Source organism: Ailuropoda melanoleuca, chromosome 7 (genome assembly GCF_002007445.2).
Source record: "Ailuropoda melanoleuca isolate Jingjing chromosome 7, ASM200744v2, whole genome shotgun sequence".
NCBI lineage: Eukaryota > Metazoa > Chordata > Mammalia > Carnivora > Ursidae > Ailuropoda > Ailuropoda melanoleuca.
This window is the reverse complement of record NC_048224.1, coordinates 66532421-66545673: the sequence shown is the minus strand read 5'-3', so window position 1 is coordinate 66545673 and position 13253 is coordinate 66532421. Positions and strand designations below refer to the sequence as shown.

The 13253-nt window shown below is 37.9% G+C and overlaps 1 protein-coding gene across 1 annotated transcript in view; it reads right to left on the bottom strand.

Moving 5' to 3' along the window:
- ATP8A2 (ATPase phospholipid transporting 8A2) overlaps positions 1 to 13253 on the bottom strand; it is a 498496-nt gene that overhangs the window by 421922 nt on the left and 63321 nt on the right. Inside the window, exons 8-12 of the mRNA XM_034663775.1 lie at positions 13083 to 13152; positions 11923 to 12050; positions 10611 to 10722; positions 1855 to 2020; positions 38 to 59 (exon numbers count right to left, since the gene is read on the bottom strand). Coding sequence (XP_034519666.1) covers positions 38 to 59; positions 1855 to 2020; positions 10611 to 10722; positions 11923 to 12050; positions 13083 to 13152 — 498 coding nt within the window. The remainder of the gene's footprint in view (positions 1 to 37; positions 60 to 1854; positions 2021 to 10610; positions 10723 to 11922; positions 12051 to 13082; positions 13153 to 13253) is intronic.

Genomic DNA, 13253 nt, shown 5'->3' with positions numbered 1-13253 from the left:
AAGCATTAAAAAGTCAAAACATGGAAATAAAACTGACCAGTAACAGCAGAGGCTATACACTGCAGGAGAAAACAGACTTTATAGAATTTTTCCAGGCAAGTCACTAAACAGATAAACAAGAAACAGCAACAAGACCCAGGGGGAAGAGGAAACAGAATCCAGAATTGCCACAGCATATTATCTAAAGCATGCAGTTTTCAACAACAAAGAAATATGAAACATACAAAGACACAGAAAAAAAGCAACAGAAACTACCTTTGAAGGGGACCCAAATGATGGACCAAAGACTTCAAAGAAGCTATTATAAATATATTTAAAGAACTAAAACCGTATTAAGAATTAAAAGAAAGTATGATGACAATGACTGTTGATCAGAGAACATTAAGAAAGAGATAAAAGAAAGAACCAAGTGGAAATTCTGAAATTGAAAAGTATGATAATTGAAATGAAAAAAAAAATCACTAGTAGAGCTGAAGAATAGATGTGAGCTAGCAGAAGAGAGAAACAGACAGACTTCCATAGAGATCGATAGAGATTATGTAATCTCAAGAACAGAAAGAAAACAGAATAAGGAAAAATTCAGAGCCTAAGGTCATATCATGTGGACTAACATGTACCTAATGGAATTACCAGAAAGAGAAGGGAGTGAAGATGTGGCAGAAACAACATTTGAATAAATAATAGCTGAAAACTTCCCCAATCTGATGAAAAATATTAACGTACACATCCAAAAAGCTCAACAAACTCCAAACAAAGTAAACTCAAAGTTATTGAAAACCAAGGACAATTCTGAAAGCAGCAATAGAAAATGATTCCCATACAAGGGAAGAGTAAGATTAACAGCTGACTTCTCATCAGTACAATGGAGGCCAGAAGGGAGTGGGATGGCATATGCAAAATACTGAAAGGAAAAGAACATCAAGAATTCTACAAGAATCCTGTATCAGCAAAACTGTGCTTCAAAAACAAAGGAGAAATTAAAATTAACACATTCCACGATAAAACAGAGAATCTGTTGCTACCCAATTTGCCTTACAAGAAATACTAACGGAAATTCTCCAAGATGAAAGGAAATGACACCAGACAGGAATTAAATCCAGATAAACAAAGGATAATAGTAAAGGTAATAACACAGGTACTTATAAAAGACAATTACATATTTTTTATCCTTTCTTTTGGACTTAAAAAAAAGCATGGCAAAAATGATTATGAAAGTGCATCATTGGACTTATACGCAGATGTAATATATATGACAGCACAAAGGAATGAGAGGATAAAGCTACATGAAGCAAAGAAATAACACAAGCTGATAACTCAAATCTACAGAAAGAAATGAAGAGTAGTAGAAATGGTAAATAAGTAGGTTCATGTAAAACAACTCTATAAGTATATTTATTTTCTTTTTGCTTAACCAACATTAGATAATATCAAGCGACAATTATAACACTGGAATCCTGGGTTGATAACATGGATGTAGTATCTATGATAATAGCACAAAGCAGGGCAAGAAATGAATCTATACTGGAGTAAAATTTCTGTATTTTACTGAAATTAAGTTAGTATTAATCTAAAGCAAATGCTGATTCTCTAAGACATTTATTATAATCCCTAGAGCAAGCACTAAGAAAATAACTCAAAAATAGTTACAAATACAATCATTTGAATATAAAACAATCCCCACATGTGTCCATCTCCATTTCATCACATGACTCCTAATCTTTCAAGAAGGCTGGCCTCTTATAGAGTAGCCAAAAGAATGAAGGATAGCATGGCCACCACACATAAATTACACTCAGAAGGGTTTTCCAAAGTGGTTTCATCCTACTTCAACAAGCACTCCATCCCAACACTTACCCATCTTCTTGATGTACCAGTTCTTTCCACCTTGAGACCCATTCCAGTACAGGGCCCCCACTGAGCTCACCAAGGCCATGACCAAGAGGATGCCAAACAACACCAGGATCTGCACATTAGTCACTTTCTCAACATTCGATCTTTTGAGAGGTGCTTTCGTGGAATTCTGTACAACAGCATTAAAAAATGAATTAGAGTCACAGAACAGGCTTGGGGCTAAGGAGTGGGGAGAAAAGGAGGTAAGTTAACCAAATTCAACAAATAAGAAGTAAAAGAGTGTATTTTTGCCAAGTAACTAATGTAATTAAAAAGTGTACCATACTCCGGAATCAACAGCTAGTTTTAAATAAAGAACACATTTTGACTCCTCATGAATCAATCTATACTTATGATTACATTTTATTATAAAATTAGCTACCTTTGCAAACTTAGAAAACAAGTTCTAAATCACTTAAATCAGTTTAAAAGAAATCAGGATGTCATTAATTCAAGAGAAACTTAAAGATTCTATACCATAAAAATCTAGACTGAATCTTCAAAGTAATAATAGAGCTCTATAACTAATATACAAAGAACTATTTTTGCAGTATTTCCTCAAAAATGAGGGAAAAAAGACATACACAGACACATACACATCCAAAATGCAAAACAGGTGTTGACATCAATACATATCAAAATAAATGAATGGACAGAGTTCATTTGGAAAACTGGGAACAAGAAACAAGTAGGAAAGTCAAGAAACTCTAATGACTGTGAGAAATCTGAGTGCAGTCTTGAGTCATAAAGAGAATGTAGACAAGAAAGTAAAACAAAAGTGGAAGACAGCTTAACCATCTATAAACATTCATGGTCTGATTTCTCACTGCAGGTAGGGAAACCATCCCAGCTTGAACAGAAGCTAGTGTTGGCAAGTGAGTTCAGAAATATTCAGTATCTGGGTGGCTCAGTAGGTTGAGTGTCTGACTCTTGGTTTTGGCTCAGGGTCATGAATGCAGGGTCCTGGGATGAAGCCCTGTGTTGGGCTCCAGGCTCAGCATGGAGTTTGCTTGTCCCTCTCCCTCTGCTCTCCATCCCCTCCCCCAACTGTCTGTCTGTCTCTCTCTCTCTCATAAAAAAGACAGTTTAAATTTTTAAAAATTAAGATATTACTTCTGGAAATTTTCTTGGATTATGCAAGTAGGTCCAATTTAATTACATGTACCCTTAAATACAGAAAATGAAGAGATTCTTTCCTGGCTACAGTCAGGGGGAAATGTGACTACACAAGAATAGCCCAAGAAATTCAATACTGCCAACTTTGACAATGGAAAAGGGGGTCACGAGCCAAGAAGTTTGGGCAGCGCTAAAAGGCTGGAAAAGGCAAGGAACAGATTCTCCTCTAGAACCCCCTAGAGTGTTCTAGAAAGGAATGCTGCCCTGCAGGCATCGTGACATGGATGAGACCCATATCAGACTTCTGACATACAGAACTGTAACATGACAACTTTCTGTTATGTTAAGCTACTAAGTTTGTATAATTTGTTATGGCAGCAATAGGAAACTAATACAGTAACCCAGAAGATGGTAATAATCCATTCCTGGAGGTGAGCAGAGCCTGGATTAGATTTAAAGCCAAGAGATATGAACAGACACTTTTCCAATGATGACATACAAATGGCTAACAGACACATGAAAAAATGTTCAAAATCATGCCATCAGGGAAATTCAAATCAAAACCACNCTGACATACCACCTTACGCCAGTTAGAATGGCAAAGATAGACAAGGCAAGAAACAACAATTGTTGGAGAGGATGTGGAGAAAGGGGATCCCTCCTACATTGTTGGTGGGAATGCAAGTTGGTACAGCCACTCTGGAAAACAGTGTGGAGGTCCCTTAAAAAGTTAAAAATTGAACTACCCTATGACCCAGCCATTGCACTACTGGGTGTTTACCCCAAAGATACAGACGTAGTAAAGAGAAGGGCCATATGCACCCCAATGTTCATAGCTGCATTGTCCACAATAGCCAAATCATGGAAGGAGCCGAGATGCCCTTCAACAGATGACTGGATTAAGAAGCTGTGGTCCATATATACAATGGAATATTACTCAGCTATCAGAAAGAACGAATTCTCAACATTTGCTGCAACATGGACGGCACTGGAGGAGATAATGCTAAGTGAAATAAGTCAAGCAGAGAAAGACAATTATCATATGATTTCTCTCATCTATGGAACATAAGAACTAGGATGATCGGTAGGGGAAGAAAGGGATAAAGAAAAGGGGGGTAATCAGAAGGGGGAATGAAACATGAGAGACTATGGACTATGAGAAACAAACTGAAGACTTCAGAGGGGAGGGGGTGGGGGAATGGGATAGACTGGTGATGGGTAGTAAGGAGGGCACGTATTGCATGGTGCACTGGGTGTTATACGCAACTAATGAATCATCGAACTTTACATCAGAAACCAGGGATGTACTGTATGGTGACTAACATAATATAATAAAAAAACATTAAAATTAATTAAATTAGATTGAAAGCCAGGAACCACATAGAGGTAGATGGACACAGGAGCTTAAGTCTACAGGTCTCCCTCCATGAGTCACGAGCTTGGTCTCTCTACTGGCAACACCGATTTACAAAAATCAGGTGATCTGAAAGCTTGAAAGGCATTAACTGGCCATAAATATGGTGCTGTTTGCAAAACATAAGTCAGCACTCTTCACTGTTTTCATCTGACCATTAAAAGAGCTAGAACGAAAATGTCTCCAAAAATAAGAATATGAATGAAGTTACAACATAAAAATAAAATCAAATGAAAACAGAGAGCTTGAAATGAAAACTTCCCTAAGTTCCCTAAAGAAGCTCATACCACATCACTGAAATGGTTACCTGAATTCTATCACCAAACCCACAAGTATTACCATCATGGCCTGGTTTTCTGCAGGTGCGGGGAGGTGGGGAATCAGTTTACTGGCAGTTTTGAAATGTTTCAGTATTTAAATAGCACGGAAACATCTTTCTTTATATTTTCTTTTCTCTCTTTCACTTTCTCTGAATTATTTGTCCTTTACAGACTTAAAAAAAAAAAAAGTCCTTTAAATTTCTAAATGGAAATCTATTAGGGAAGGCTGACCCATTGATGAAATCCCATCTACAGGTAGATGGAGACAACATATCACCTCTGGTCTTACGGACAAAGCCAACAGACCAGTTCCAAGACTGCCAATCCCAATCTTTTAAAAGTCATGATTTTTTTTTCATAATAATATTTTTATTATGTTATTCACCATATAGTACATCCCTGGTTTTTGATGTAAAGTTCAATGATTCATTAGTTGCATATAACACCCAGTGCACCATGCAATACGTGCCCTCCTTACTACCCATCACCAGCCTATCCCATTCCCCCACCCCCCTCCCCTCTGAAGCCCTCAGTTTGTTTCNATTGAACTACCCTATGACCCAGCCATTGCACTACTGGGTGTTTACCCCAAAGATACAGACGTAGTAAAGAGAAGGGCCATATGCACCCCAATGTTCATAGCTGCATTGTCCACAATAGCCAAATCATGGAAGGAGCCGAGATGCCCTTCAACAGATGACTGGATTAAGAAGCTGTGGTCCATATATACAATGGAATATTACTCAGCTATCAGAAAGAACGAATTCTCAACATTTGCTGCAACATGGACGGCACTGGAGGAGATAATGCTAAGTGAAATAAGTCAAGCAGAGAAAGACAATTATCATATGATTTCTCTCATCTATGGAACATAAGAACTAGGATGATCGGTAGGGGAAGAAAGGGATAAAGAAAAGGGGGGTAATCAGAAGGGGGAATGAAACATGAGAGACTATGGACTATGAGAAACAAACTGAAGACTTCAGAGGGGAGGGGGTGGGGGAATGGGATAGACTGGTGATGGGTAGTAAGGAGGGCACGTATTGCATGGTGCACTGGGTGTTATACACAACTAATGAATCATCGAACTTTACATCAGAAACCAGGGATGCACTGTATGGTGACTAACATAATATAATAAAAAAACATTAAAATTAATTAAATTAGATTGAAAGCCAGGAACCACATAGAGGTAGATGGACACAGGAGCTTAAGTCTACAGGTCTCCCTCCATGAGTCACGAGCTTGGTCTCTCTACTGGCAACACCGATTTACAAAAATCAGGTGATCTGAAAGCTTGAAAGGCATTAACTGGCCATAAATATGGTGCTGTTTGCAAAACATAAGTCAGCACTCTTCACTGTTTTCATCTGACCATTAAAAGAGCTAGAACGAAAATGTCTCCAAAAATAAGAATATGAATGAAGTTACAACATAAAAATAAAATCAAATGAAAACAGAGAGCTTGAAATGAAAACTTCCCTAAGTTCCCTAAAGAAGCTCATACCACATCACTGAAATGGTTACCTGAATTCTATCACCAAACCCACAAGTATTACCATCATGGCCTGGTTTTCTGCAGGTGCGGGGAGGTGGGGAATCAGTTTACTGGCAGTTTTGAAATGTTTCAGTATTTAAATAGCACGGAAACATCTTTCTTTATATTTTCTTTTCTCTCTTTCACTTTCTCTGAATTATTTGTCCTTTACAGACTAAAAAAAAAAAAGTCCTTTAAATTTCTAAATGGAAATCTATTAGGGAAGGCTGACCCATTGATGAAATCCCATCTACAGGTAGATGGAGACAACATATCACCTCTGGTCTTACGGACAAAGCCAACAGACCAGTTCCAAGACTGCCAATCCCAATCTTTTAAAAGTCATGATTTTTTTTTCATAATAATATTTTTATTATGTTATTCACCATATAGTACATCCCTGGTTTTTGATGTAAAGTTCAATGATTCATTAGTTGCATATAACACCCAGTGCACCATGCAATACGTGCCCTCCTTACTACCCATCACCAGCCTATCCCATTCCCCCAACACCCTCCCCTCTGAAGCCCTCAGTTTGTGTCTCAGAGTGATCTTATCAGTTTTAAGAAACATTCACTGGAGCACAGGGAGAAAAAAATTTACAATAAGTATCATTTCTATGACTCCACTAGTTCATTGGCTTCTGATCTTTCCAATGGTTCAGTCGTGGCAGTCAACAGGGTTAGGAAAAGTTATCTTTCATCCAATATAAGAGCCCAAAACTTCATCACACACACTTTGTGGAAAGTCAAGCTCTGCTTACTTGCTCCCATGCCCTGAACATTTCAACTTACAATGATGAGCTTGTAGTATTAAATTCTGACTAGCATTTTAAATTCTTCCATAAAATTCTTAGAAAGTACTGTGCTTTTGAGTAATGGAGTTCTTAACAGAAATAAGCATTTTTCAACTAACATCTTTCATGAAGATGTTAGTGATTATATGAATCTATACACATGTTAAACCACATAGAATTGTATAGCAAAAAAAAGTTATTTTTATGGTTTAATTCAACAAAATTTTAATAGTGATAAAAATAATTTAAAAACTTGAATTAAGTGGCTATATATAATTCCAGAACCAACACTATTGTCGTTTAGATTTCTTAGAATGCTTTGCTATTAAAAACAACCATGAAACTAGTGCTGATAAACGTATTTAATAAAAATTTTACTTAGTTACCATAAAAAAGCCAAAATGTCAGAGTTTGAAAAAGTTTATAACTGACCTGAATTTTATACACTTTCTGCCCTCCCAAGAAAGTAGTTGGTAGAGTCACTAGTGAGAACATGAACTCAGGAGCCAGACTGCCTAGGTTTGAATCCCAAATCTCTTTCTTACTAGGTGGGTGTGTAACCTCAGTAACTACTTAGATGCTAGATCTCATTGTCCTCATCTAGAAAATGGACACAATAATAGTATCTTCCTCAGAGGGCTATTATGAGGAATAAATGAGTTAATACATGCAAATTGCTTAGAACAATGCATGTGGGCACTAAGTATTTGCTGTAATTAAAGTGATGATACCTCTTTTCCTTTAAATCAACCAATATTGAAAATATTTCCACGTGTAACTATNCCAATGCATGTGGGCACTAAGTATTTGCTGTAATTAAAGTGATGATACCTCTTTTCCTTTAAATCAACCAATATTGAAAATATTTCCACGTGTAACTATGCTGAATTTGAAACAAGGGAACTCTGAAGAGAAGACACTGAGGTAAGCGTTTACAGAACAAACAAAAAAGTAGAAGAACCCTAAAGTAATCGTGCTTCCCCTCTGTGATCAAGCAGCACAAACACAGACAAAAAATGTTATTTCACAAACAAGATGGCTTCCAACTATAGGTGTTATATTACATTCCTCTTGAAAGCTCATTATTTTTATTTGTTATTTCAGTCCTAAAGGCACCGCAAGTCTAGTGCAGATGTTTCTGGATCTTTCCATCATTCTGTACTAAACAGTCAACACATAATAAGCTTTGCATGGGCTTAACACACGTAGGTGCAACGGGAAGTGCCTATCTCACTTGGGGAATGCATCTCACAAGGGGAAGATGCAAATTTATGAGGTAACTTTGTGCACACCTTGCTCACTGAAAAGATGATGGGATCATTTTTAGGTATAACTTGTTTATCTCTTACACCTTAGCTACAAAGCTGTATTACCAATGTCACCCAACAACTGGTATACAAGGAATCTTGGAAAGTAGCTAAATTTGTAATATGCACAACCTAAAAACAGGTGTTGGGGCCCTGCCTAAATTTGAGCTAAGTCTTAGTCATCTCTGTCTCTTCATCATAAAAACAAAAGCAATCTGTGGTTAGAGCTCCAAGCGTTAGGTGTTGCTGCTGGGACTGGACTGGGAAGTAGAGGATACTGAGTAGGTGGCAGAGCACTAAACCATCCAGCAAGGTAAAGTCTCCACATACAGGCTGCTCAGAACCAACAAACTTTAAACTTCCTAATCAGTTCTGAACCGGTGAGGACCTAGCAGGAAGGACAGATGAAACACACCTCAGATACACTGCATAATCTTGATCCATCCAAGAGGGGCCTCAGCATTCACCAACTATTTGTTCCTTCGGCTGCCATGGATCCCCACCTTCACGTGCACACTCCCTCTGTAGCCATTCCAACACACCCTACCATCCTAGGACCAAAACTTCTCCATGTCTTCATCCTCCTTTGGGAGCTTTTCTTCCCAGCTGAAAGCACTCCTTCCTTGAAGCCCCTCAAGCAGAGGGTGCTCCAGCAAAGTCTCACATGCCTTGGAATCTGAAGCTAATAGTACTCCTGATGCTTTATGCCTCTAATGCCATGTTAAAACTCTCACTTGTGAAATTCATGCCATCTGGCTACACTGCCTTCTGCCTCTTCCCTCAACAAATCCACTAACCTCTCAGCCACGTCCCTCACTCTCTAAAGAGGTGAGCAGTTGGCTTATGGTATCCATCTTGGCCCCTGCCCTGCCATTATCCTGTCTTCAAAATCACAACACAGAGCACCAGAAGTATTGTCTCTCAGTCCTTGAATGGCCTCCCACAGCTCTACCATTAGCTTCCTACTCCCACGGCTCACTCCCTGATCTCTCCACCCCAGAAACTCCAAGATAAGTGCCCTACACATTGATCAGCCTGTTGAGAGGCAACAGCAATAGTCTTTACTGTCATGAGCCTCTGAAGACTTCTCATGCCCACCATCTCCCCCACTCTCTGCCACCCCATCTCCATTGCTTTTCCCAGCTGGGGTAGACATGGGGTCTATCATCTCATCTGTTCTATTCAACATTTAACTCTCTCCTCTTCTGTCATCTGACCTCAGACAGTGGGCCAACACAAGAGCCCCCCTCTCTAACTCTCCATCTAAAATGGGTTTCTAGTATCTAGTCAACCAACAGCCCCAATCCTGGGTTGCTTGGCCTTTCTGTAGAAACCCCCAGCACTTTGTAATGACACATCCAGCAGCGATTCTCATTCTATCTGGTAATTCCGTATTACTCCTTAGCCTTTGTGGCTCCCAGAGGGTCAGCTGGGCCTTTCACTATTGTATCCACACAGCCTGCTTCAAGACTTAATGCTTGGTGGTCACTAAATAATTTTGAACTAGGAAATACAGTCAAATACATGCTTTGGAAGTGATACAAAAGAGTAGACAAGCTGAAAAGCTGATTCTCATGAACAGCAACCATTAGCAAAATAAGATCCAAAAGATACCAAAGAAATATAAGAAATGACACATTGGGACACTGATTTATACAGAATTTCAAAAGCTGTATGGTAAAATATGTCATAATACAAAAATGCGGGCTGCCGTAAATTCACAAATATTTTGAAAATCGTTAACAGAGAGAAAAAGCAAAATCATTTTAACTTAATTTTTTTGGTGTAATGAACTTTGGTGTATAAATATTAGTTCAAAAATAACTGATTTTAAACTGCCAAGGATTCAATTAAAAGGACAATTTACTATAAAATCCTAATTCGTGGCATGAGGAAGAGAAGAAGAGCTATAAGGAAGATAGAATGAATCTCTGCTTAAGTCCAGAAGATAAAGTAAGTTAGAACTGATTGTCCCCCAAATCTGGAAAAAACAAAGACCATCGATATATCAAACAAGAGGCAACAAACATCTGATAGAATAATGGAAATCCAGGAAAAACTATCCAAGGAACCAGAAATAAAAGGTACTTCCCTTTCTAAATTTAGGTTCACAAACAAATTTGCACCCCCTAAATGCAACATCTGCATTTGCACTCTCTATTCCATAAAAAATGGACAGAAAAAATAAAGACTGAAATCAGCATTGTTTTTCAGCATAGAAATGTTTTACCTGCATGAGTTTGGTGTCGTGTCCAGTATAAACAACTATGCCAAAGACCCACTGAGTATTTCTAAGCTGTGTACCTCTTAATAAGATCTGGTCAGGCCCAAGGGGAACAGGGCTAAAAATAAGAAACAACATTTATATTTAATGATAGTTTGACAAATGAGCAAGAGCTTTCCCCATTAAACATAAACCCACAATCAATTAATTTGATCGTTTCTTTTAGTCAAATTGAATTATTTCACTGAGACAGAGAGGCAATAAAGGTTACCATTGCCTTCCACTACAAAAAAAAAAAAAAAGGACCCACAAATAAAAGTTTTATCCTATCTATTCATCACTATCCATGTTAGAGGGAATTGCATTTTTTAAAAACCCATCGGTATAAAACTTCACACCCAAAAAGGACATTGCTAAAATAACCAGAAGCTTATTTATTGGGAACCCCAGTTTATTTTATAGACTCTAAAGTTAGAATATCAGATTTGTCAAGAATGACTTAATGACTAAATAAAAGGATGAGTGGAATGTAAAAATGGGGAGCCTATGGAATGGCTCTGCATGCTAAAAGAAAACCAAGAAAGCAGTCACAGTTGTCATAGTTATTTGGGGTTGATTCCCACGGTTAGGTGCTTCCCTTTGGGTCTGTTCAAAATACAAAGGTGGGAAGCATCGGTAAGGAGCATGCAGATTAAAGATGGGTAGAAGGGAGAAACTGCACCCCAACATAATGACAAAAATGACTCTCCAACAATCAAACAAATGCCAAGAGGACAAAGACAACGCAATATAGACAACAGGGCAGTGAATATTCTAAAGGAAGAGTAATTGCTGATCCTTCCACTCAACTTTATAAAAACAAATGCTACTTAGAAGAATGTTAGTCAGAAAAAAACAAAAGGATGTTTCTCTAATTAATAGATTAGCTCTTATACACTCGATATGCTTCTCTTCTGCTTTTCTGGACAATTTTATGTAGCCCAAACTACTTCTCCTTCCTGGCAGGTAATACACACAGAAAAACAGCTAGTGCCTTTAATCTCATTTCAGACCCTGGGGCTGTTTTTCCTTCCAAAAATCAGTTCTTTCCTTAAATTTAAGGAGGAAGGTTTATATCGACTGAAATTGTGCTTCAGGAAAAGCTTGGTCTCTCATATCTAAGCTAAACATAAGAAATCTCACAGTTTTAAAATATTTTGAAACCAAAAAACAAGCTGATATTTTACCAACTCCAGTAATTCTTAGTCCCATTTAAGAACAAAAAAATAAATAAAATAAAATAAAATAAAAACAAAACTAAGAAAAGTGAAAGTGATACCTTTTCCCATCTATGTGCAAGTTTCCAGTGAAGTCATAGAGATGGCGGTTGGGTCCCTCACATTCTATAGTTCCAGATAACTTCATCAACACTTCCCTTGTTTGCATGTCAGCAGTGTGACTCAGACCCTAAAGTGTTAAACCAAAAGAGGAAACTGAATACAGTCTTCCAGGTTTGGGGACAACATTCACAACATTCAGCATCCCCATCGTTAACCCAAAGGAAATAATGAATCATCTAAAATGGAGTCACTGGGGAGGCTAACGAATCAAGGTACCAACCCCTCAAGATAGACTTCCCAGGCAGCCTTTGCCATAGCTACCTAATGTAAAAGTTTCCACAGAATTCCGTGAAGTGCAAAGTGAAGATTCTCCCACTGTGCCGGGAACATCCACGTTCTTACAAGTAACCACATACTCAAGCACCTTGCAGAGAGCACTCTGTTAGCTCTACTTTAATACAAGTCATAAAAACAGAATAAAGCATTCTTTTAATATAATGTTATATTAGTATTATAGCTAGTACTCAGCAACTCTTCTTTAAACAGAAAAAAAAAACCCTACCTAAATCAAATATCTAAGGTAGAAAAGAAAGACAGGTGGATAGAATTAACAAATTCAACTTTATGCGACAGAATATTTGAGTGTCAAATGCTTAAAATTCATGTTACAGTAAAGACCATTTTTCATTCTAGAATTAAAATGTATGGTAAGAACAGATTTAAGACATAGAAATTTTGTATTTAATGTGTTACTCTCTAGAATTAAAGTCTCAGTTAAAACAACAACGTAAAGTAAGGTACCCAGAGCTTCTCTACAGTATCTCTCCATAAAGATGATGCCCTTTCCAACACACAGCTCAACCTAGCTCAAAGGATCTCTTTCCACCTGCACTAACAGACGTAAATCTAAGACATAAATTAAGGCAAGATACGCTTCATGACCCATACTTGGATGAAGCTCACTTTTTCTAACCTGTTGTCTCTCTCAAGAGGTTCCCTTCATAATAAAAGCCACGTTCTTCCCATGGGTTCCATTAGGGTTAAGGCATAACCCATTCTAGCAGAACATTTTTCTCTAGAAAAAGCACTGACTAGTACAGTGGACCAAATTTTCAATTTGGGCCTCCATAACAACACAAGTCATAAAAGATTACTTTACCTGACGTATTTTAAGGTTCGTCTCCCCATCTAGATTGGCTGTTTCAACATAGCACATTGCCTGTGGTTCACTATGGAGAGAGAAATTTAAAAAGCCAAAGTTTAGTAAGATCCCCATGGAAACTGTGTCTGCTGACTGGCCCTTCAACCACTTTCATAGTAACTGGCCAGA